Here is a 25,113-nt window from a genome sequence, read left to right as displayed (position 1 = left end):
CTAGGGGACCCTAATCTGATTCAGGGGGGCAGTAGTAGCCTCAGTCCAATGGTGGGGATAGGGTTCTTTGTATCTGTTTGTTGAGCAATATTTTTTTCCTAAAAAGGTGGGGGGGCAATAAACCCAGTAAGTTTGAGGACCTCTAAATACATGGTAAACCTGGAGAACAAGGAGAACCTTCAAATGATAAATACACAGAATTTGTACTTAAGACTATTTAAAAAACTTCTAAAGTCACAGAAAATCTCAAGTGTTACCATGAGCCATAAAAACCACAGAAGCGGGGCTGGAGCGATAGCACAGCGGGTAGGATGTTTGCCTTGCACACAGCCGACCTAGGCTCAGCATCCCATATGGTCCCCCGAGCACTGCCAGTAGCAGTTCCTGTGCATCGGCAGGTGTGACCCAAAAAGCCGGGGAAAAAAAAAAACAACAATAAAAAAAAACTACAGAACCTCTACTTTTTTTTTTCTTTTTGGGGTCACACCTGGCAATGCTCAGGGGTTACTCCTGGCTCATTCACTCAGGAATTACTCCTGGCAGTGCTCGAGGGACCATGTGAAATGCTGGGAATTGAACCCAGGTCGGCCGCGTGCAAGGCAACACCTTACCCACTGTGCTATCGCTCCAGCCCCTACATTTAAGCTTCCACCTTTATAGAATTTCTATCTCTGTAACAAGAGACCTCCAGAAAATAGAAATATAAATTGAATTATCCTAGGTAATACGTTTACAGTGGTCAGATGTTGTAACTAGGCTTTAGAGAGATATTTTAATACTCTCTCTCAAAATTTTGTTTGCTTTCTTTTCGGTTAACACTTGGCAGCACTCAAATGGAATGTCAGAGATTGAATCTAGGTCAGCTATGTGCAAGGCAAGAGCTCTAACAGCTATACTCGCTCTCTGGACCTCAAAATTTTGATTAACTTATATACCTAATTTCAAATGGTGCATTCACAGCCTTCCCGAAAAAGAAATATATCATACTGCTTTATACAACAGAGAAGCAAAAACAGAAGGAATCTTAATAGAAAAAAAAGGAAGATATATATGATAATGACCATTGCAATCCATCATTTATCTTATTAAAATTATTTCCCTACCTCTTTCTAAGCAATTTTTTTTTCTAAGCAATTTTTAAAATATTCTCAAAAGCTGCAATTTTAGGGGCCAGAGAGGTTATACAGTGGGTATTTTGCAATTGACTTAATTGACTGATCTGGTCCTGATCACCAATATGAATGTATAGTCCTTCAAGCACTGCCAAGAGTGATCCCTGAGCAGGGTAAAGAGTAAGCCCTGAGACAGCTAAAAATCAGTATTTCAAAAGTACTCTTAAATCCCACAAAGGTTGCAAATTTTTATAGTATCGAGTAATAGATTTAAGGCACTTCTGAAGTATTCAAATATTTTATAAAACAAAAAAAATACATATGAATGGGATGCAAGTCAATGCGTTATACTCAAGGCCACAAAAGTCAGAATGAAAAAGCTCCAGGGCTTTTCTTCATCTGTGATTAGAAGTCTATTTTCATTTTGGTTACTGACGTATTCTGTAGTTACCTGTATTTATACTTTCCACTCGTAAGGGGAAGCCGGACTGGGCCACAGCTACAAGTTTCAAAGCAATGTAGAACTGACTTCTTCCAAAATAACCAAGTCTTTTTGCACCACAAAGCTCCATGATCTGTAAAAGAACACAACATTAACATTAACACTTAAGACAATAACTCTACATTCAAGTAAGTAGCTCACCTCTGGGGCCGGAGCGATAGTAAAATGGGTAAGGCACCTGCCTTGCACGCGGCCAGCCTGGGTTTGATCCCGGGCACCCCAGATGGTCATCCAGGAGTGATCCCTGAGAGCAGAGGCAGGAGAGAGCCCTGAGCACTGCTGGGGGTGCCACCCCCACCAAAAAGGGAGAGGGAAAAAAAAGTAGCCAACTTCTGATAACTTTTGCAAAACACAGAACTCATATGTACATTCTAGACTCTCAACTGACAACTTTCTGAAGTTTCAGGTTTATAGACTTGAAAACAGAAAGGCACTGACCAGGGAAATGGCTCAAGGGGTTGAAGCGCATGTGCTGGATGCAGGAGGACTGAGTCCAAGCCCGAAGGATTGCACTACTAGGAGCGGACACCCCAAGCACTGAGCTGGGAGTTGCTCACACGCATTGAGATGTGGCCCCAAACAAACCAACAAAAGGGAACCGACGTTACATTCTTCTATTTAAAATCCACGTGAAAAATCAACTTCATTTTATTAGCCATTTTTTCCACTAAAGTCGGATTATCAAATCCACTCTTTCATAGATGGTGCCATACAACAAGGAATAAAGGAGGCAGCCGTTTAAAGAATGTCACAAAATGTACTTTTCACTAGACACAAAACTGATAAATAAAAACTCAGCAATTTTGGGATTAAGAATAGGGTTTCCCCCTCATCTTCTAAAATATATCTAATGTGGTCATACAAGTTTTGTTTAAAATATAAAATTATTATTATTTTTAAGCCATAGGGTTTGCAAAGATCCAGATTGATTGTTTTAGTCATTTTAGACTGGCAATTGTAAATACAGGTCAGAAAAGCAAATTTCAGGTTATGAAATCAAATTTCGGAATCAAAATCTTAAAAGTTGAATTAGTTACCTACTACAAATAGTAAAGGATCTTTAAGAAAAAAAAAGCACTGGGGTCATGGATGGCTCCATAGTTATGTGCCTGCCTTGCATGTTTGAGGTCCTGAGCTCCATTCGACATTCAACACCCCACAGACTGAGTGCACATTTGAGCACTGGAAACGTGCAAGCAAATGGACAAGCCAAGGAGAGCACTAACCAAACGGCATGCGAACACTGCAACCAAGAACGTAAATAAGCAGTCAGGGCTGCAATTAAAGTGCAAACCCCTGCTCATTGCAACAACAAATGGAAGGGAGAAAGTGAGCAACAACAAAAGCCCCACTTGGTATCAATGGGTATCACTAACGAATCGCTAAGGACCTGTGTCCTGGTTTTGTCTTAGCACTGTAGCACTGTCCTCCCATTATTCATCAATTTGCTTGAGCGGGCCCAGTAACATCTCCATTGTGAGACTTACTGTTACAGTTTTTGGCATATCGAAAATACGTCACTGGGAGCTTGCCAGGCTTTGCCATGCAGGCAAGATATTCTCGGTAGCTTGCCGGGCTCCCCAAGAGGGGTGGAGGAATTGAACCTGGGTTGGCTGTGTGCATGGCAAATGCCCTACCCGCTGTACTATCGCTCCAGCCCAGTTTTGTTTGAAAAATACAAAAACTTATATTCAAAAAAGAGTGAGTATTCTAGATGGCTTTCTCTCTCCCAAAACACTGAGATTAATGGACCCTGAGATGTTGTGCTATTAAGTCAGAAGGAATGGCTATATTAGTCATTACCAAAAAAAAAAAAAAAAAAAAGCACCTCTCAATGGGGAAGCAAGTCTCAAGGTAACAAGAGTCATTTGTTTACAGCAACTTTTTGGGCTATGATTAATCAGCACAGAAGTTCTTGTTCCTGCCACCAAGAGGCATCACTTGTGTGAACTTCAGGAAGCAGGAGAACAGAGAGAGGCTACACGCAGGGAACAACAGGGAACTCGGGCGCAGGAGGTGAGGAATATAGCCTTGCATGCCGTCCGGGCATCATCTTGTGACTCAACCCCACCCGGTACCCTGCTCTGCCCACGTGGGACCCCTTGGAGGGATCATGTTTGATACTTCTGTCTACAAAAGAAAACACCTAGAATATACCAGATCTCTGTGAAATAAAGGGACAAGGCAAAGAATCAGTCTGGCGGGTACCCAGCAAGAGACAGGCGGTGTTGAGGAAGGAGTGCACCAGGGCGTGAGCTCCCTGTTTGGGTGCCTGGAGTTTGCCTGCACATGGAATAGCAGAAGGAAACAAGAACAACCCCCCCCCCACACACACACACACATACCCCACAAAGGCAAGAAGTCTATGAAAGAAGTGGGGGCGAGGGGGGGGAATGAGATTCATCAGCAGGAAGTGGGAAGCTTATGGTAAAAAGGTTTTGCAAAGTTGGGGTGGGGGGATGGGGGAGAGTGTTAAAAAACAAACCTTAGTTCAAGGAACCCCGGGTTAGATGCCAAGCATCACGGTGACCGCTACTCCCAAGTGCCCAAACGCCGCTGGGAGCAACCCTAAAGTAACCACCCGGGGGAGGAGTCCTCAAGGACAAGTGCAGGTGACCTCTGAACAAAAACATGAAACTGCACACAGATTTGTGGCTGGAGAGAGAGTACACGGGTGAAGGTCCCTGGCCTGGCAAGCTTCCAGGCCTGGTTCCATAGATCCCCAGAGTCACAGTCAGTTCCCCCACCACCGTCAGGGTCACTCCTGAGCCCAACGTGGGAGATGCTTTTGAACGCTCCCCACCCGACTGCAGACACAGAGGTATGTATGCACAAATGAGAAGCAGTCTATACTTGCAACAACAGAAGATAAAATTTGGGGGCCAGGGCAGTAGCATAACAGGTAGGGCACCATGACTTGCACACAGCTGACTAGGGTTCGATCCCCAGCAGCCCCTATGGTTCCCTGAGCCCATTAGGAGTAACCCCTCAGGCAGAGACCTCAGCATTGCTGGCGGGTCCCGCACCCCCGCCTCCTGAAAAGGAATAAGCAAGCCCTGAGCAAAGCCAGGTGTTGCTCCAAAACAAACGATGAAATCTGTGAAATAAACATAACGAGAAAACCATAAACGGAGAAAACTTTAAAATTCACTTAAATATTAATGTTATGGAAATTAAACAGAGGATACAAAGCACCAGAGCTATGAAGTATAATACCCAAATTATTAATAAATTTACATATAGATAAGTATTGATACATGGAGCTGAGATAATTTTTTTTGTTTTACTTACATAAGTAAATAAAGTTTACTACCTCCAATATATAATAATATTGTTTAATCAAAAAATAATTTTCAAAAAGGAGAACTTATGGGGTCAAATTTGAAAGGGGGAATGTACTCTCTACATCTTTGCTTATTATTGAGCAGTTGTAGAGGTATGACAGAGTAAAATCTAGTTTGCAGCGGATTAAGGCGTAAAATACAGAGGAAGAATATAAGTGGAAAGAGGGGTTTAAAAGCAGATTCAGAGGTCTCATCAAAGGGCTCAAAGCCAGTCTCTGAATTTCTCGACATCACCTACAAAATTCACTCTGTGGCCAAGTGGGACACATGTCACTGTCTGGCCGGAGAGCACACACACCTTTGAGGGCCAGAGAAGGAGGGAAGGAGCTGCCGAGTCACACGTTTATACCAATACTGCTCGATGGAAACAGTAATCTGGTGGATTAGGGGAAATCAGTCTCAAGAAACATCCTTTGGAACGAATGCCGAGAAGGAGAAGGCTCTAAGTGCAGAAGCCGCTACCCTACAGTGGCACGTGAGCCATGAGTCCCATTCAGCAACACCCCAGCGCCGGGATGGCCTCTCCAGGGTGGGGGCCTCGGACGGCAGCTCCTCTCCAGGCGCAGGCTCACCAGTCACGTTTGCGTAACAGCTTGAATTCGGTACAGCTCTGACTTACGGATCTCAAACCTACAAATCAAACTGCAACCCCGTCATCGGTCAGGCAGCAGACGGAGAATGCGCATATGGAAAATGCACTGCCAGTGACGGATGGCTTTTGTAAGAGATTATTGTCATTTATTCTCCTTCTGCTCGGTGTGAGTGTTTCTCATCTCCCTGTAACTTGACAAGTCACTTAAACGCACACAATTATATACGCACAATTACTTAAATCTTGAGAAGTATTTATCAAGATAAAATGACCTTTTAATTGGAATGGTAATTTATTTAGAGTCGAGTTCTTATGAGTTTTATCATTAAGCCCAATAGCGGTTAACAGTCCTGCAACATCTTTTTCATGTTAAAAAGCTAATTAGTGGGCTGGACCGATAGAACGCAAGCGCAGCTGACCCAGGTTCGATTCCCAGCATCAGCATCCCATATGGTTCCCTGAGCACCCCCGGGAGTAATTCCTGAGTGCATGAGCTAGGAGTAACCCCTGTGCATCGCCGGGTGTGACCCAAAAAGAATAAAAAAAAAAAGAAAGCTGATTAGTGGTTCAGCGAGATAACAACTGGACTGAGCTCAGCTGTACGTTTGCTTTGCATGCAGTAGGCCCATGACGTATTCAATATGCCAAACACAGTAACAAGTCTGAAAATGGAGACGTTACTGGGCCCACTCGAGAAAATTGATGAACAATGGGAGGACAGTGCAGTGCAGGCTGAGGTTCGATCCTCAGCACCAGAAGGTCTCCTGAGCAATGCCAGAAGTAATCTCAAAGCACAGAGCTGCCTGGAGTAGCCCTGAGCAGCCCAAGTGTGCCCTGATTACCCCAAATTATCCTCCCATACTACATGCCTTCCCCAAAAAAGAAAAGAAATTATTTAGTTAGTTCTACTCTTCTAAGAGTTTTGCTTTGGGCTTTATATTAAAAACACATGAACAAGTAGATGCTCATTTACTGTACTTTTTTTGCCAGAAATATTAAAATAGCAACATTTTTCTCTATGGCAAATTAATATTAATAATTCTATTAATAGGATTTCAAACATCAAACCGCTCTTTGATCCCATGAATGAATTCCACTTAGTCATGGTGTATTAATTTTTTAAGCAACAGTCATAAATATTTAACCACAATCTTAAAATGAGCAAGTTTTTAAAAAACAGGGCATCTAACGCTTGGAATTGGTAGTATTAACCTACTTGACACTATTGGCTTTGTAAAGACAACTAGCAAGGCTTATTTGCTTTCTCTCTACTCCAAAATTCTTCTACTAGGTTAAAAATAAAACTTTCCTCGGACCAGGGAGAAAGTTCAGAAGGCACCTGTTGCATTCATGAGCCCCAAGGTCAATCCCCAGAACCTCATGCCCCCCCAGAGTATTGTCAGGTGAAGTCCATCATGATGGGCCTCAGCACTCAACCATCAGGCATATACTGTGAAGCACGAGTTTTGCCAGAAATGGCCCAAGAGTCACTGAACACTGCTGGAGAGAACAAAAAAAACTAGAAGAAATCAAGGATATCTCCCTTAAATATCTGGAGAGTCACCTATACCCCAGGAACATATGCATCTCAGTTTCTTCCAGATTCTCTGAAATACAGTCAATTTTCTATTAACCGTTTGATAATTTCCTAAAAAAAAAAATCTCTTTTAACCTCTCAATTTTGAAACCAGTACAGCTGATTCTTTTAAAATCCTCCTTATGGTAATTTTTCTTCATTCCAAATAATGCATATTTTGTACATGTTTGCTCCTTCTGCAGCACAGCTGGCCATGAGAACCATGTAAAGTCCTCCTTAAGGGGCAAGAGAGACACTACAGAGGTTAGGGCACTTGACTTGCACACAGCAGGTCCAGGTACAATCCCTGACACCCCACATGGTCCCCCAAGTCATCCAGGAGTGACCTCTGAGCTCAGAGGCAGGAATAAACCATGAGCATCCCTGGGTATGATCCCAGAATAAACAAAAACAAAATCTTCCTTAAGATACCAATTTCCAGATCCCTTCCTTCCTTTAGATTCTAACTCCTCTAGGAAACTCAAGACCAGCCAACAGCTTTAATATAAAGCCCAAGGATTATAGTTTACTGCTGATAGCCACTTAATTTTAAATTATTCTCCTGCTGCTGTCAGTATGAGCATGTTTCATGTCTTATCTCCAACTAACTTGAAAATTCACTTAAACACACATGTAATTATATACACACAATTACTCAAGTCTTCAGGGAGCCTTCAGAATTTTTTGTCAAAACAAACCGACATTTTCATTGGAATGGTAATTTACTTAAGAGTCATGTTCCTATGAGGTAAGCCTGAACCAGTTAACAGTTCTGCAACATTGATGTATTCATGGTGCGATAAATAAAATGGTAGTTAAGGATATAGAGCTAAGAGGTCTTGTAATTTCCATTAGCAATAATAATTCCTGCAGCTAGAGAGACAGCTCAGCAAACCAAAGGCAGGCGTTGCACACATGAGGCCCGGGTTTGATCCCCGACACCAAATGGTCTGGACACTCTGGTGAGCAACCCCCAGAGCCAGAAGCCGGCTCCAAGTACCACACCCATAAACCATTCCTTTCACAGGTTCTGGTTTGTTCTACATATATATAAATCCATGAGTACACCTGCCAACACACTTTTTATTCATGTAAGATCCTACTGTAGATTATATTCTTCACACTTATAGATCTTTTGCTGCTGGCAGTTGTTTTCTTTTAAAAAAAATTTTTTTTAAAAATGCATGGATCTGTAACAGATTAATTCCAGACTGATGGGTATTTCATTTCTCCCAGATATGAATTACAAATATTTCCATCAAACATTTTTGTGCACGTGTCTTTGTGTACCTGTGAAACTATAGAGTTTTAGAAACAGATTATGCAACACCATTGATCAGTACAAACTCTGACCAACAAGAAGATCTTACTGATAGGCACAAAATCCTGGCTGCCTGATCTGGGGCAAGGGAGAAGCCAAAGTCTGCATTGATTTCATAGGCTTCACAAAAGAACACCAGCTCTAAATAAGTTAGTATTAACTTTTTGAGTTGCTCTGTTCCATAATATTTACTAAAAGCCACTAGCTTCTTGGAAGAAAAGAAAAAGTAGACTGTGGTACAGTTTAATATCTAACATACTCATTGTGGCCTGGGGAACCATTTTTTAATTACAGTCTTTAACAGGACTCCTATTTTGTGCCTCAGTTTCCTCATATGTAAACAAAGGGAAATAAAACGTGGCTGCTATGAGGATTCATTGACACAGTTAATAAAATATGATAGGGTTTGGGTCACGAATGTCAATACTGTTTTTCACAATCCTCATCACAATAAGCTTTATAATATCAGGAAGTTTGGAGACCATCATGAAGTCATGTTCTTGAGAGCTGACAGCTAACACCTAAAGCTGCACCAAAGTGGGCTTATGATCATTTTGGTAAAATGTTTTCTAAAATAAAGGATGCTCTATGCCTTCTTAAATATTTCGAACTTTTGGTTTAAGACAATAAATTGAGCACAGGAATTAACCTCCTTTCTCTTCAATAAATTTATTAAAATCATAGTGTGGGAAAAATTCCACAAAAAGTAATCAAAAAAAAGAAAAGAATTTAAAAATAAAATGTCCAAGGGCTGGAGCGATAGCACAGTGGGTAGGGCGTTTGCCTTGCATGCAGCCGACCCGGGTTCGAGTCCCAGCATCTCATATGCTCCCCTGAGCACTGCCAGGAGTAATTCCTGAGTGCAGAGCCAGGAGTAATCCCTGTGCATTGCCGGGTGTGACCCCAAAAAGCTAAATAAATAAATAAAATGGCCAATTAACTTTAACAATCAGAAAGCTAATGGGATCATGCCAGATGAGCTAATATAGAAAAAATTAGGGGTCAGAGAGATAGTACAGTATGACACTTGCCTGGCAGTGGTGGCCCCGGGTTCAATCCCTAGCACATGTGACTCTCTCAAACACAACCACGGGTATTCCCTGAACAGAGACAGGAGTTATGCCTAAGTACCATTGGGTATGGTAAAAAAATGAAAGAGAAAGAGCCAGCAAGTGAGGGGGGGGGGGGGTAAAAACAGAAACACACACACACACACAGTTGCCAAGAATATCTGTATAGAAAAATCAAATGACCTTGCAAAATTCAGACCAAATCCAGAAACACTATGTATGACAAAGGATAAGACTGTTACAGGAAGATCTGCTTCTCTACTGTAACTCACAGACTACTAAGAACCAGACTTTACCCTCTGATTAAAAACAACAACAACTGAAGATCTATATCCACAAACTGAAATGAAAAAGACAGATGTGGCCAGTTAACACAGGGCGTGCTGAAAAGCCTCTTTACTATACTAACAGCAATACTAAGAGACAGTTTCAAGCCCTCTTCCTAAAGGGAAAAAACTAGGCCCAAGTACACAGTCCTCTGTCGGTTTTCCACTTGTTTCATTGTCATGAACAGATTTCCCCAGGTCAATAAGCAACTGTGTCAAGTCCATGAAACATTAAGAGCAAATTTACAAATGGAGAAGGGGAAGGAGGGGGACGTAAGTCAGGAGTGAAATATCATTTGAAATTACTCTTATCAAGGCCAGAGAGGTAATACAGTAGTTTGGCACTTGCATGTTGCCAACCCAGGTTTGAACCCCAGCACCATAAATGGTATCCTGGGCACTGCCAGGAGTGATCCCTGAGCAGAGAGCCAGGAGTAAACCCTGAGCACTACCAAGTATGGGAAAGAAGGAGGGAAGGAAGGAAGGAAGCAAATGCAAATCTAGCTGGGGGTGGGGGATAGAACAGGAGGGAAGACACTTGCCTTGCATGGGGATGACCTGGTTCGATCTACACCATATACAGTGTGCTCTGAGCATCACCAGGAGTCGCCCCTGAGCACAGCCAGGTGTGTCCCGCCTCCACACACACACACAAATAAATTACCCTAGTCAGTTGACAGATTAAAGACCTACTGCATCTATAAACAAGAACAGGATACAATGAAAAGTTAATAATCAAAGAATAAGACATATGGAAATATACACCTTAAAGAATAATGACATATGGAAATATACACCTTAAAGAATAAGATGGCTGTAAGATAAAAACAGAAAAAATTTTCAGGTGTTGAAAGGAGAAAGAGGAACCAGAGAAACAAAAACAAAGACAATCTACAATGACCAAATTTTTATTAAAATTATAAAAAGGATATGGAGAACACAGCAGAGTAATGATGAAAGGACAAGCGATATTACCCAAATCTAGACCATATATGTTTCAGACTGAGTTGGTACTAGGAGCGCAGCACAATGGGCTAAGGAATCCCTAAACACATTACTGTGGAAATCCCAAACAGCAAGATCTCAGGAGCATAGCAGCAAATACTGAAAAACAATAAAGAAACATCCTAAGTGTAAAAATATATATATATATTCTTTCAACCTAGAACTCTCTCCAGGCCGGAGCGATAGCACAGCGGGTAGGGCGTTTGCCTTGCTGACCCGGGTTTGATTCCTCTGTCCCTCTGGAGAGCCCGGCAAGCTACCGAGAACATCCTGCCCGCACAGCAGAGCCTGGTAAGCTCCCCGTGGCATATTCGATATGCCAAAAACAGTAACAACAAGTCTCACAATGAAGATGTTACTGGTGCCCGCTCACCGGGAGGACAGGACAGTGCTACAGTGCTACAGAACTCTCTCCAAACTGACATTAATATGATAGAAAGCACAGATACATTCATAGATGCAGAAATAATTAGCTTTCTCCTCTAAAAACTTTTGCTTAGAAACATATCTGAGGATGTTATTCAGCAAAATCAAGAGACAGAGTCTAGGTAAATGCAAATATAAACTAAGAAAGTGGCAAAAAAAAAAGTTGTAGGACAAGAACCACTAATCTGGGCTGAAGTAAAATGGCCAAAGGCTTCAGCAGGAATACTACAGAAAAAATTAAATGGGTAAGAATGAAAGCAAATTGTAAGGAAAACAAGCAAGGATGGTGAGAGGGGTGGGTGTCAGAGGCTGTGCTACAAATGAAAGCATTGCAATGAAACCAGGTATTGAAGTCAGGGCCTCACCCAGGCAAGGTTTTGCCTGTGGATACTATTTTGATAGAAACCAACAGTATGTATTTTAAGGGTACACCCAACATCAGCTCATATACATTTCTGACAATGTCATTTCATTTTTCAAAGTTTTTTGAAGGAGGGTCACACCTGGCGATGTTTGTGTGCTCAGCAGTGACCACTGGCAGTGCCGGGGGTGGAGGTCTGAAAGGGGACATGGTTCTGGTGATGGAACGAGAGTTGGCCACATGCAAAGGAAGAGCCTGACCTCCCGTACTGTCCCTCTGGCCCAACAATACAGAGTTCACAAACACATCTGTTTGCAGCACTCTACGATGATTATTTATTCAGAGCCCTTAACAAGAATTTTTTTGTTCACCTGGTGCAATAACGCTATTAAGAGAGTTTTGGTTATTTTTTTTTTAATGATTTGTGATTTCTTTCTTGTCACTAGCCTTCAGTTTTTGTTCTATTCAAAGTTTTTCTTGTTGAAGCCCTTCTGCCTTTTTATGCCATGGACTTGGAAACAAAACCTTTTCAAACAGTCTAAAACAAGAATGGTTTTTAGAAACTACTTAAAGAGAGATAGCTCAAAAGGCTGGGCACAGGCTTTCCAGGCTGGAGGCAGGTTCAATCCCTGGTTTCTGTGCCCTCCCCACCCTCCTAAAGACACTGAGAAACGCTGGTGCACAAAGCTGGGAGAAGCCCCAGAATGACTGGATATGCCTCCCTCCACTCCCCTCCACCCCCCTCCCCCGCCCACACACAGAAAACACTTCTATTTCTCCAATAGGCCACATAGTAGTACCACTTGTTACTTCCAAAAATACAAAGTAGGGGAGATTAGTTAACATTCGCTGAACCCACATAATGCGAATAATAAACAGTGCCAAATACTCAAAGTGTTACAGGAAAATATTTCATGTATGAAACTCAGTATACTAACAGTTTGTAAACCAAGGTGCCTAAAATTTTTTTTAAAAAATGATTTAAAATGCTAAATCATTTTTAAAGAGATAGGGACTCAGAATGATGTTAACTAATGCTGAAAATGCCAACAAAGGAAAGGCTTTTCTCCACTCTGAAAAAGGTAACAGAGAAATAACATTTTTCTCTTCAACGCGTGATTCTCTCTTTCTATCCTCTCACTTCTAAGTAAATTTTATTCGATAAAGTACAGTGCTTCACTTAAAAAAAAAGTCAACAAAGTACAGATCTATAATTCAAATATGTGCTTTTAATCTTTCTACCAGCATGCAGAACATTTGTTCTTTTCCCAGGATAATGTCAGTTTTCTCAGAAAAAGTATCCTCAAGAAATTCTAAAGTGCATTTTACGTTTCGGATTGCCTTGCACATAATGACAATGAAGGAGCAGCCTAAGAACATAAGGAGGAGTCTCTAATTCTATGCTTCAAACATGAGGGTACAAGCAAGACTGACAATAAACTTGTTCAAAGTAATATCTTATTTGAGGTAAGAAAAGCAAATTGCATGTATGAGGTAAACGATGAAATAAAAGAACTAAAAAAAAGGAATAAAAAAATAGACTAAAACTGCAAAACTGAGAATCATTCCAACAAAAGGTCAATATTCTCTCCACAATTTTACAACATACTGAAATCTAACAGAGAGAGCCTCCTTTTATAACCATTGTCTAGTTAAAAAATGATCCTGTGGCCGTGTTACTTTCATTTTTACAAACATTCTTCAGCTTGAGCGCCTGGGTGGACATGCTGGCTTTGTTTTCGCATGTCTGAAAGGCAGGGCGTTCTGCTTGAACTGTACGTACAATCCTGGCCAGTCACTCGGTGTAACTTTCATTGTTCCACTAACTTGTTAGACTAGTTCTTACGCTGCCCGATGACTCACGAGCTGTTCTAACATGGGAATACTTGTAATAGATTCAACGACTGGAGAAATTAAAAGAAAGCAGGGAACAATTATACTGTGCACCTATTATTAAGGAGGCTGTTTTTTATCCCACTTAATGATCAGAAGAGCCCCGTAATGCTGGCTGCCATCACCCCCCATCTGTAGGAAAGGAAACTGAGGACATGAAGCAGCAGCAGCAGCAGGAATAAAGTCAAGTGAAATCTGTTTGAACACCTATTCCCTGCTGACTCCAAGGCACAGTGACACAGAAATCAAATTCGTTCAGATGCTATATGGCAATCAATTCAAAATGTATTCCAAAGAATACCAGTGAAGTTAAAAGTTCAGCATTTATAAGGCCAGCTGCCTTACAATCTCCTTGAAGACTTTGTAATTCATTTTTGTTCCATAAAAGGCAATTAAAATACCCTAGTCTAGAAAGAAATCCCTCTTGGTTTCATACCTAATAATGAGCTTTAGAACTACAGATGTTCTGTGTAACACTCAGAGAACCAATGCTACAGATCCCACTATAGTTTTCCCCAAACTGAAGGTCTCCAGATGCTTTAAAAAAGTGACCGAGAACTAACCCAAAGCTTCTGTTTCAGTGCTTTTTCTTTTTTTACTATTCAATATAATGGAATTTAAATTGGGAAACTGTGTATCTATTAAAGTATTTAAAAATAATCTCTCTGGGCCAGAGGCTGGAGCACAAGCTAGCTTGCAGGAGGACATACAGTACAAGGATGACCTCATGCTTTGGTGCCATTACTGTATGCGCCTTGCCATGGACACGCCGCTGAAAACACAACTGCTAAGGGTGCAACAAGGATCATAAGTTAGTGAGACTGGCCAGGTGGAGGGATGCTGTGTACTAAGGAGAGCACCTCAAGGTTGCTACCCAGCTTTGGCTAACTGCTTCTATAAGCACACCTGCCAAGACCCACATCCCACAGCCATCGCCATAGAAACCCGTCCATCAGCTCAGCAGCTAAAATTCATAGGTAGGTACATTGGTCTCCCAGTTGAAAACTCTGGGGTGCTCGCAGTAAAAGGCCAAGTCCCGGCAGCCACACTTACACCTGACAGCTGCCACCATACCAAGGGCCCAACTCCACTGCGCACAACTTATCTCTGCAGAGACTCCAAACTGATGGAAATCCCAGGGATGCTGATTTTCAGACTGAGAACTCCAGGGTCTTCTAAGGCAGACTCCCCCTGCCCCCTGGTACTTCTGGAAACCACACCCATATCCCCAGCGGCCACCAGATTAAGTCACCCATCAGCCCAGTTCTACAGATCCTGGAGTTTCTGAAGTGACACCTCCAAATTCCATACACTGACATCCCAGTAGGAGCGGGCCAAATTCAAAGATAAAGTAACACAGACGCCAACTAAGCTCAATAAGCAAAAACAACACAGAAGGCTCAACTAGCAACAAACAGCTTAGCAAACCCTCAGACAAAGACTTAATGACCCCATGGTGAGAAGCAACAATTTTCACAAAATTTTCTTATACTGAAGTTTTTTTTTCTTTTTTTTTTTCTTCATTAAAATTATTTTGAGCCTGCTAAGGGCACAGGCTTAGGGGGCGTTGGGAAAATGGGCAGAGTGGTGGAGGGTACAGTCATTCTGGTGAAGGGATTGGTGCCGGAAAATTAAATGACCATAAACAACCATATTATGAACAAGTTTGTAAACCATGTTGCTTTAATAAAAGGGGAAAAAACAACCATTACAAAAATACACTTGCCAAATGTTTCTATGTTTGAATTTGTCTAATGCTGGAAACCTGGAGTTCAGTATGTTCTCATTTTTAATGTTAATGTAGAATCAAAATAATTTTTAAATGCATGCAGATGAACTAAAACATTTGAGCCACTTAACTATACATTCTGTCCCAGAAGGCATTTCTGATTAATAATAGAGAAATGGTAAAAGTACAATTATATTTTCAGTTCCTCTAGCAAGCAATGCAGAGGCCCAATTTCATGAAAGATCATATATGCAGACATTGCAATATGTTAATGGGCCCAATTTATCTATTGGTCCTAGAGTATTTCAGCTAAGATTCTGTAAACACGCTCCATAAAGTATTCTCAGACCATTAATGAACTATTATGCAACAACTGCTAAAAGGCCTTGCTATCTGGCAAAGTGACTCAAGATAACGAGATAACTGAAGAGTAACCAGCAAAAACCAAACACAAAGTGCTTTTTCAACTTTTACTGGTTTGAAAGGCACAATCCTTCACATATGTGAACACTGCCACAGCACACATCATATAACTATTTTATTTTAATATTATTTTATGTGTGTGTATTTATTTAGGCTTTGATGCCACACCCTTCATTGCTCAGGGCTTATTACTGGCTCTGTGCTGGGGATCACTCCTACTGGTGTTTAAGGGACCATACTGGGGGAAAAGGGCGTGGCAAGAATCAAATGGAGGTCGGTCAGCACGGTAACAGCCTGAACTCCAACACTATCTCTCCACCCCTTTTGTAAAACTGATCTTTTTCAGGGGGTGATGGGGGGCTTCTGGGCCACATCTGACTCTGTGCTATATGTAAATATGTAGCACGGGGATTTGAATGAGTGCTGCAGCCACATCTGCATGCCAAGCAAGCGCCTTAACCTCTGTACTATCCAGTCTGATACAGATATTCTGAAAGGCCTCTTCCCGTCTTCCTTCAGTAAGACAAGCCTGTTCCTGCTTTGAGAACACTAAGTGTGCTGTATGTTTTTCCTTTGGACGTTTGCTAGGGAGGCTGCTTTAGTCATGCAGGTGTCACCTCAAGGGCTGAGACCTCAGAAACCTCAAAGATCTTCCTTGAACACCAAACTGTTTACTTCTTTAAGGTCCACATTTCTCAGAAGAGGAAAAACGTTGTATTTCCAGCACCTAGAATAACTCCTGATGCATACATACTATCAATATAATAGACGCTGCCTGATAAAAGAATGACTGAGTTTGAAATCAATTTTGCAAAATCAAACTAAAAATCCTAAAATGTCACGGTCCTCCCGTTGTTCATCTATTTGCTCGAGCGGGCCCAGTAACGTCTCTATCATGAGACTTGTTGTTACTGTGTTTGGCATATCAAATACGTCACAGGTAGCTTGCCAGGCTCTGCCGTGCAGGCGAGATACTCTCTGTAGCTTGCCGGGCTCTCCGAGAGGGGCGGAGGAATCGAACTCGGGTCGGCCATGTTGGCCACTTGTAAGGCGAATGCCCTACCACTGTGCTATCTTCAAATAATGTTTACTACTTTTTAAAGAACAAGCTTTAAGTTCTGCATTCTCAAGATTCCCAAATATATCCCCAAACATTGTTCCCAGTCTTACTGGCCAACCTTCACTAGGGGCTCCAATCTGCTGCTTTTCACTCACTGGACCAATCCCTAAGTATGTCCACCTATAAAATGATACCATTCCTGGGGCCAGAGAGATAGAACAGAAGGTCTTCGATCAAGGGGGCTGGAGTGATAGTTCAGCAGGTAAGGTGCTTAACTTGCATGTGGCTGACCCGGGTCTGATCCCAAGCATCCCATCTAATCCCCCGAGCCTGCCAGGAGGGATCCCTAAGTGGTCAGCCAGGAAGAACCCCTGGACACCACCAGATGCGGCCTGAAAAAATAAAAACAATGTATGTGCTTGAACCTCTGCAAACATACAGACCCTTGATCACTCCCAGGAGTACCCTCAGAGCACAAAGCCAGGAGTAAACCTTGAGTGTGACCCAAAAAACAAACAAACAAAAAAACCATACCATTTCTTCAGGAGCCACATATGAGCCTTCTCCTTGAACAGGCTTTTCTTATTCCAATTCCATAAACAAATAACTTATTTTGTACCAGAGTCCTCCGATTTCTCCCATTTGAATGACTTGGGTGCTCTGTGTAGTTCTGTTAACCACATCCCATAAGTCCTGTCCCTGTCCCTCTCTGAAGCGTTCTGGGGAGGAACGGCAGAGATTCTAGCTTAGAAATGCTGGAATTCACTACAAGATGTGGCACTATGCTCTACCTAAGGGAGGTACTTAAAACCGAAAGAAATCTCTCCCCTAAAGTACCATATACTCCGTATTTACCAAATTCACATTGATCAATCAGCCTTCATTTAAATTATACCTTAAATAACTGCTTTTTTTTTTAAATTAAATATTGGATCCAAGAAGGTGGCAGAACACTGCCAGCCATGTGCAAGGCCCTGGACTGGACCCCACACTGCAAAAATAAATTTAAAAAATTAAATGAATGTTATCTGCTCTACCCAAGGCAAACTTAGACTGTGAACATGATCTGTGCACGGCTGCATTGATCACCTTTGCCACTGTGGCACGTGTGGCCAGGAAAAACCATGAATGGTTGGGGCGAGACAGAGATTACAGCAGGTAGACACCCAGATTCGATTCCTGGTACCCCCTCATGGTCCCCTGAGAACTGCCAGTGGTGATCCCTGGCTGGGCACAGAGCCTGGAACAAGCCCCCAGGGATGCCAGAAGTGGCCCCCCATACAGAAATACAAAACCAATAGTAGCTGGGAACGTAGTGCAGCAGTAAAGCACGTGCTACTCAGCACCAACAAAACAATACCAAGGAAAAACAGTTACAGGCAAGAAATACCGAGGCTTACATCAAAGCCCGGCCATTCCAATGACTTTAATTCTTTGCAAACACTGCTGTCAACAGAATGCATTTGGTAGCTTATTTATGAGCTATGCGAGCACATTCTGGTATTTTCCTTTGTTACAAAAAATACTTAGAGCAATCCACCAAACAAGCAGGACACTCATATCCATTACTGGACTCACAAAGCATGTTTGCATTCCTACATGACTTAAGCGGCAACTCTGCTCACAGTTCACTGCCAAGGCCCTACGAAACTCAGCTAAAACCCTATCTTGTGGGGGAAGGAAGTCTGGACCTGAGGTGACACAGGGACAGGAGTGAAAAGTCACAGCAGTAGGGGTATGCAACAACTTTGTACAATACTATAAACTTCAACATGACTGCAACCCTATTACCTAAGCCAAAATAATAAAACAAATAAAGGCAATCTAGCCTCTCCTTTGAGATACTAAGCAGCTGCACTAGAGCATACGTCTCATTTTGCTTTCACTGTATTACTTTCTTATCCGGGCTGAAGCGACAGCACAGCAAGTAGGGCGTTTGCCTTGCACGTGGTCCGACCCAAGTTCGATTCCTCCGCCCCTCTCGGAGAGCCCAGCAAGTTACCGAGAGTATTTCACCTGCACGGCAAAGCCTGGCAAGCTACCCATGACATATTTGACATGCCAAACTCAGTAACAAGTCTCACAATAGAGACGTACATTACTGGGCCCGCTCGAGCAAACAGATGAACAACGGGAGGACAGTGCTACAGTGCTACTTTCCTATCCAGGTACTTACTTAATGCCTGCAGTACTTAAATTACTTTGCTTCACAACTCGAATGATCTCTGATTTGATGCTTGCAGTTTAAGACCATATAGTTTCTTTGCTCTTGCTACAATTTTATCTTAAAGATAATGTCAACAAAGAGGCAATTTTCTGGGTCCCTTTCTTTCTTTAACACATAAACTCAAGTATAATTTTCTTTTCTTTTCTTTTTTTTACAGTTGTAGACTTACAGATTTTTGTGCTTGGGTTTCCGTTATACAATGATCGAGTACCCATCCCTCCACCAGTGCCCATTCTCGATCCACCACTGATCCCAGTATCCCTCCCACCCCCTATCCCCCCATCTCACCCTATCTCTGTGACAGGGCATTCCCTTTTGTTATCTCTCTCCTTTTGAGTGCTGTGGTTTGCAAAAGAGACACTGAGTAGCAATCATGTTCGGTCTATAGTCTACTCTGATCATACATCTCCCATCCTGAAAGGAACCTCCCAAGACCCTTTATTTGGTGCTCCCTTCTCTATCTGAGCTACTTTTCCCCTAGCATGTGCGGCTGGCCTCAAAGCCATGGAGTAATCCTCCTGGTACTTATCTCGCTCGGCTATTCTTGGGTGTTAGTCTCCTATTTTGTTACTTTATGTTCCCCAGATGAATGCAATCTTTCTATATCTGTCCCTCTCTTCCTGACTCATTTTGCTTAGCATGATACTTTCCATGTAGTACCAACTCAAGTATAATTTTCATTTCAACCCCATTCCTATCTTACTTAAAGATGAATTCTCTACAACTTTCTCCAACAGGGGAAAATAATAAATGGTTTATACATTGTTATATTGACAAATGACACACATTTTACAAAACACCTCAAAAAAATAAATGAGTACGATCTATCATTACCACTATAGCGAAACAGCACTGTCAGAATTCTCTTGACCCCTTACTGTATATAATCATAATGTGAACTATTAAGTAATCAGTATTATTCCTCCTACTATGCTGTATTTAGAAATTGTGTGTTTTCACTACAAAGGAAAACTGCAAGTGTCTTCTATAACTCTTCAATGAAAAAAAGTTCAAATATATAATTTTCACCACTAAGATTATCATAGAAATTAATTAAAAATGTGTTGAGTTAAATAATTAGCATAAAGAAGGAACACGGTACGTAGAAGATTGATTTGAACTTCTGAGTAGTATAGATAATTGAAGAGATTCTGCCTAACAATATTTTGACTCCCAGTTTTTTTTACTATAAACTGTACTTGCTTGAAACAATATAAACAGTGTTATGACAATGAATTATGATAATAGTAGCACATAGAAACTAATAAATAACTTGGAGCTTATAATCACCATCACAGTTATTAGTAATCTAAATAAATAAAACACTCAGATAAAATGTAAGGGCTCTGATACGAAAAAATGTTATGACTGCATATAAAGTTGATTGGTAGGGTTCAAAGTTACAAACTCCCAATGAAAAGCAAATTCTGTATCATCTACATCAACAAAAATTAAATACAAATGCGAAGGGGATTTGAAAAATATCACAGACCATCTAAAACTTAAACTTAACAATAATTCTTTCCTTTAGAAAATATTAGCAGAGGCCATGGGGAGCATCTAGTAAAATTAATGTGTTCTGTTCACTGCACTGAGGGTGATAATGAAGTTTAAATCTGACCCAAGGCCATTTGTCAAAGCGAAAGTGGGCCTTACTCATAATCATGCCTAAACAAGGAGATAAGCGGAATTGTGTCAAGCCAACCCAGACTTCTAGCTGCCTTCTCAGAGACCTTTAAAGATAAACCATCTCAGAGGCAGGTGTGGGAAAGCAGCACCAGCAAATGTGTGCAATCCCCAGCAACCGGCAGTGACGAAGGGACGGCGGTGACGTAGTGTTAAATAAACACTAGGGCCACGTATTCTCCTAAGCACTGAAAGATACGCCCAGTCTTCACCACAAGGAATTTCATCCTGGAGAGATAGGAACTTTAGTTCCCATTTTACAGGTAACTAAAGCACCCAGCAGTTAAGTACCCCCACCCAACGTTCAAAGGAAGTGGGGAGAGCTACGGACCCAGAGCATGGTCTTCCCTTCTGTGCAAGGTTAGCACCACAACTGCACCTCTGGTGGGAGGACTAGGAGCCTACGAAGTTCCTAAATACAGAGGGGGGTGGGGAGGGACAGAAGAATCTACAGTCACCAACATGTCCTTCCCCAGAGGGAAAAGAGCAGAGGGAGACACACATTCATAGGCGAGCACGGGCTTGCAAGAGAAGCCTGAAAACACCTATTATAAAAACCTGATTTCTGCAAAAATATCAGTGAGAGATATTTAAGTATACACCCCCTTTAAAAAAAAAAAGAAAAAAAAGATACATGGTGAGTTGAAGTGATGGCACATAGCACAGCGGGTAGGGCGCTTGTCTTGCACGCGGCTGATCTGGGTTTGATCCCTGGCACCCCAGATAGTCCCTGAGCCCATCAGGAGCAATCCCTGAGCAGAGAGAATCAGGAGTAAGCCCCGAGTGCTGTCGAGTATTGCCCCCCCCTTAAAAAAAAATAAAAGACACACAGGAGTCAGAAAAATAGTACAAGGAATATGGCACTTGGCTCACATTAAAATGATCCTGGTTTGACCCCAAGTTCCAGATATAGTCCCTGGAGCATAGCTAGGGGTGATCTCTGAGCACCACCATCTGTGCCCCCATAAAACATAATGTTACCGATGGAAAAGAGAGTAGATTTTTAAAAACAAAAGACAATCCAACAACACAAATGTGCATATCGTTTTGTGACTGGGCTCCCCAAACAGTGCTCAGGAAGTTCGGGGGGCTGCCTACCAGTGACAATCGGCCTACAGTGCTCAGCCCCAGCAATGCAGCGATGCTCGGGTCAGCAGTGCTTGGGACACAAAGGTCACACTAGCAGTGCGAGGACCTCACAGTATCAGAGACCCAGCCAGAGGCCTAGGCATGCGGGAAGGACGTGCTCCAGCCCTTTCTGCTGTCTCCCTGGCCCAGGAAATATATATTAAGTGGAAATAATTAAGTCACTTCCTAAGCCTTGCTCTGTAAATCCAGTTCCAAAGAAACAGTATCAAGCATTGCTAGAGACATAGACACAGATACACAGACATATACACATAAGTTTGTGTGTGGGGGGGAGAAGGTGTTTCATCATATTTTTGCATTATTTGGTAACAAAAATATCTTCATTGATTTTTTAAAATTATGCTTGAGGGTCCAACTTTCCTTCTCTAAGGAAAACTATTTATCTATTCAAGGAGAGTGGGGAAATGATTTTGGCTTACCATGTTAATTTTGTTGGTAACACTTTCCTAATGTTAACTACCCACAGTAAAAAAAAAAAACAGACTAGAGGAGAGAAAGAATTGAGTAAGGTACCTGGCCAGCCATGCCTCTGACCTAGTTCAATTCCTGCCCACATGTCCCCCAACCAGTGACAACTTATTTGCTGTGACCTAAGAGTCACCACCACCACCACCACCACCACCACCACCACCACCACCACCACCACCACCACCTTTGCAGAGCTGGTGCCCTAGCGGGCCCCAAGCACCACCCTGTGGCCAGGTAACCCCTGGCCCTGGCACATCCACAGTCCTGGCTCTGAATGGAATACCCAGGCAGGCTGCTGAGAACCGCACAGAGGGGCCCCTTGGCTCCAGAGCACCACTCGGGAAAACAAAACAAAATCAAAGCCACTGTTTGTTCTGAAATCATTTAACCTTACAGACAAATGAAGAAGAGAAACCATGATGAGGATATCCCTGCAACAAACAGGACCCCCTCTTGTCCAGGAGCACCGCTGGTAAATTATATATCAAATATTTCCTGGCATTTCGCTCACTAAGGAAGTCATTTCCTAAGAGCCCATTCAGTCCTTGATCCCAAAACAAAGCTTTATTCACAAGAGGCACTTAATGAACATACCTTAAGTTATCAGAGAACAGCCTCAACTCCCAACTCAGCACCACGAAAACAAAGACAAAAAGTCTCAGAGTCTTATCAAAGCTACATCCTTTCTAAGGTAATAATAAGGTAATAGTTAAATATAAATAGTACCACTCTTCAAGTACTATTGTTCCAGATATTTCAGGAATTTCATCCTCAAAACCACTCAGTGAGGTCAGGTGTTATACTATTCCCAATACATTGATTTTACAAAACTAAGGAGCAGAGCTGTAATATACTTGCTTGCGGGGGTGGGGGGGAGAGGGAAAGGGAGGCTTGGGCAGGGGGCATGAACTGTAATAAACTGAAACCTCAGGGGGCGAGGAAGACAGCTCAAAGGGAGTTCCAGGTTTGATCATGCTCCCTCAAGCACCACAGGGAGCAGCTCCCACACATGACCCTCATGTCATGCATGGGCCCCAAAACAAGAAATTTCATAAAGCAATGAAATAAATGCCATCTTTAGAATTCTGTTCCAGACTTTTAGCTAACTAAATGATAAATTGGTAACAAAAGTGGTAAAGACGAAAGAAAAAAAAAAGTCATCATTCACATTAAGTGGTGTCCTAGTACAACACTGAAACCCTTAAAAAGTGTTGATGAGTTGGAATAAAGAAGGGACCAGTGTGGCAATAACATTTGGAGATGGTAACTCTGGATAAGAACTGAGTGTTGAAAGTAGGTAAAGGGATATACATGATTACCTTTCAGTATCTGTACTGCAAGCTACAATGTCCAAAGGGGGGGAGGGAAGAGAGAGAGAGAGAGAGACAGAGACAGAGATAGAGACAGAGGCAGAGAGAAGATGCTTCTCTGGGGGAGGTGGGGAAGACAGGAGGGAAACTGGGGACATTGGTGTTGGGAAACGCACAGTGGTGAAGGATGGTAAAAGAGAAAAAAAGTGATGATGGAAAAAGTTACCAAGTGGGGCACTAGTAATTTAGTCCAACACCTAAATCCTTAAAAGTCGGCACTGAACCAAAGAGCCAGTACCGAGTTAGGCCCTGGACCTGTGTCCCACTAAGCCCAGTTGAGGACCAGCGCCACCAGGAGCCATTCTTGAGCACATAGCCAGGAAGAGCCCTTGGGCACCACTTGGGTATGGCCTAGAAGACGACAACATAGTAGGGATTCGTTCTGGAAATGAAACAAGGAAGGGAAAGAGACAAGCGGTCGAGGTCAAAGACCAGGGGTCAGCAGCCCAGAATATGAACCTAGTTTTTGTTTGTTTTCATATTCTGGTCCCTAACCAGTGGTGTTCTATCAGGGGTCGGTGGACCACCTGGGGTGCCGAAATTGAATGCATGTCAGCTACATGCATGGCCAGTGCCCTGCCCGATGGCCTCTCTCTCTGGCCCCTGCTCTGTGCAGCTCCAAGGAGCGGCCTGTTCATTCCCACTGGCTTTCCTGACTTCCGCTTTCACAAAGTCTGCACATCTGTGGTGTACCTAAGCTTCCAGGTACTTCCTATTTCTTAAGACTTAATTTATTTTGGGGGGGGGGATCACACCTGGTGATGCTCAGGGTCCTGGCTCTGCACTAAGGAATTAGTCCTGGTGGTGGCTTGGAGGACCATATGGGATGCTGGGATTGAACTCGGGTCAGTCACAAGCAAGTCAAATGCTCCCCTCTGCCGTGCTACTGTTCCGCACCCCCTCCCAAAATATCTTTTCAAAGGACAGGGCTGGAGAGAGTGCAGAGGTTTTACAGCATGCCTGCAGCCTCCCCCAGTGTGTTCCCTGGCATGGCATGGTCCCCAAGGCATCCAAGCTGCACAGTCCTGGAGCACCCCATCCTCAGCACCGAGGCAGTGACCCTGGTGAAGCCCTGGCACTGTATCCTCGGGTCCTTGAGTGGAAACACAGGCATGGCTGGCTGGGAATCACCAGGAGGGGCCATCAGGCCTCCAAGCACACTGGCTGGAAGACCCCTCCCTCAAAAGATATAAACGGAAAACAGCATCACTTGAAACAAACTTACGATAAAAATAAATTCAATGATCACCAAATTGCTATTTAATTTTAGCCAAGTGTCACCATATACAAAGTACATGTATGGAAATGACTCAGATACATCAAGCCTACCCAACGCTTTATTAAAAGAAGGGAGATAAAAAGGTGTTTGAAAAATTGTTCTGGGAGCTGGAGTGATAGTCCAGCAGGGAGGGCGTTTGCCTTGCATGTGACTTGGGTTCAATCCCCGGCATTCCATATGGTCCCCTACGCACC

At 42.6% G+C, this 25,113-nt stretch overlaps 1 protein-coding gene across 6 annotated transcripts in view; it reads right to left on the bottom strand.

Moving 5' to 3' along the window:
• The window catches only part of REPS1 (RALBP1 associated Eps domain containing 1), an 86,840-nt gene that overhangs the window by 40,211 nt on the left and 21,516 nt on the right, over positions 1–25,113 (bottom strand). For all 6 annotated transcript variants that reach the window (XM_056126150.1, XM_056126151.1, XM_056126152.1 and 3 more), the window contains exon 2: positions 1,564–1,687. In XM_056126150.1, the coding sequence (XP_055982125.1) occupies positions 1,564–1,687 (124 nt within the window). The remainder of the gene's footprint in view (positions 1–1,563; positions 1,688–25,113) is intronic.

Source organism: Sorex fumeus, unplaced genomic scaffold, assembly GCF_029834395.1.
Source record: "Sorex fumeus unplaced genomic scaffold, SorFum_2.1 ptg000061l, whole genome shotgun sequence".
NCBI classification, from domain to species: Eukaryota; Metazoa; Chordata; class Mammalia; order Eulipotyphla; family Soricidae; genus Sorex; species Sorex fumeus.
This window is presented reverse-complemented; position numbering and strand designations above follow the sequence as displayed.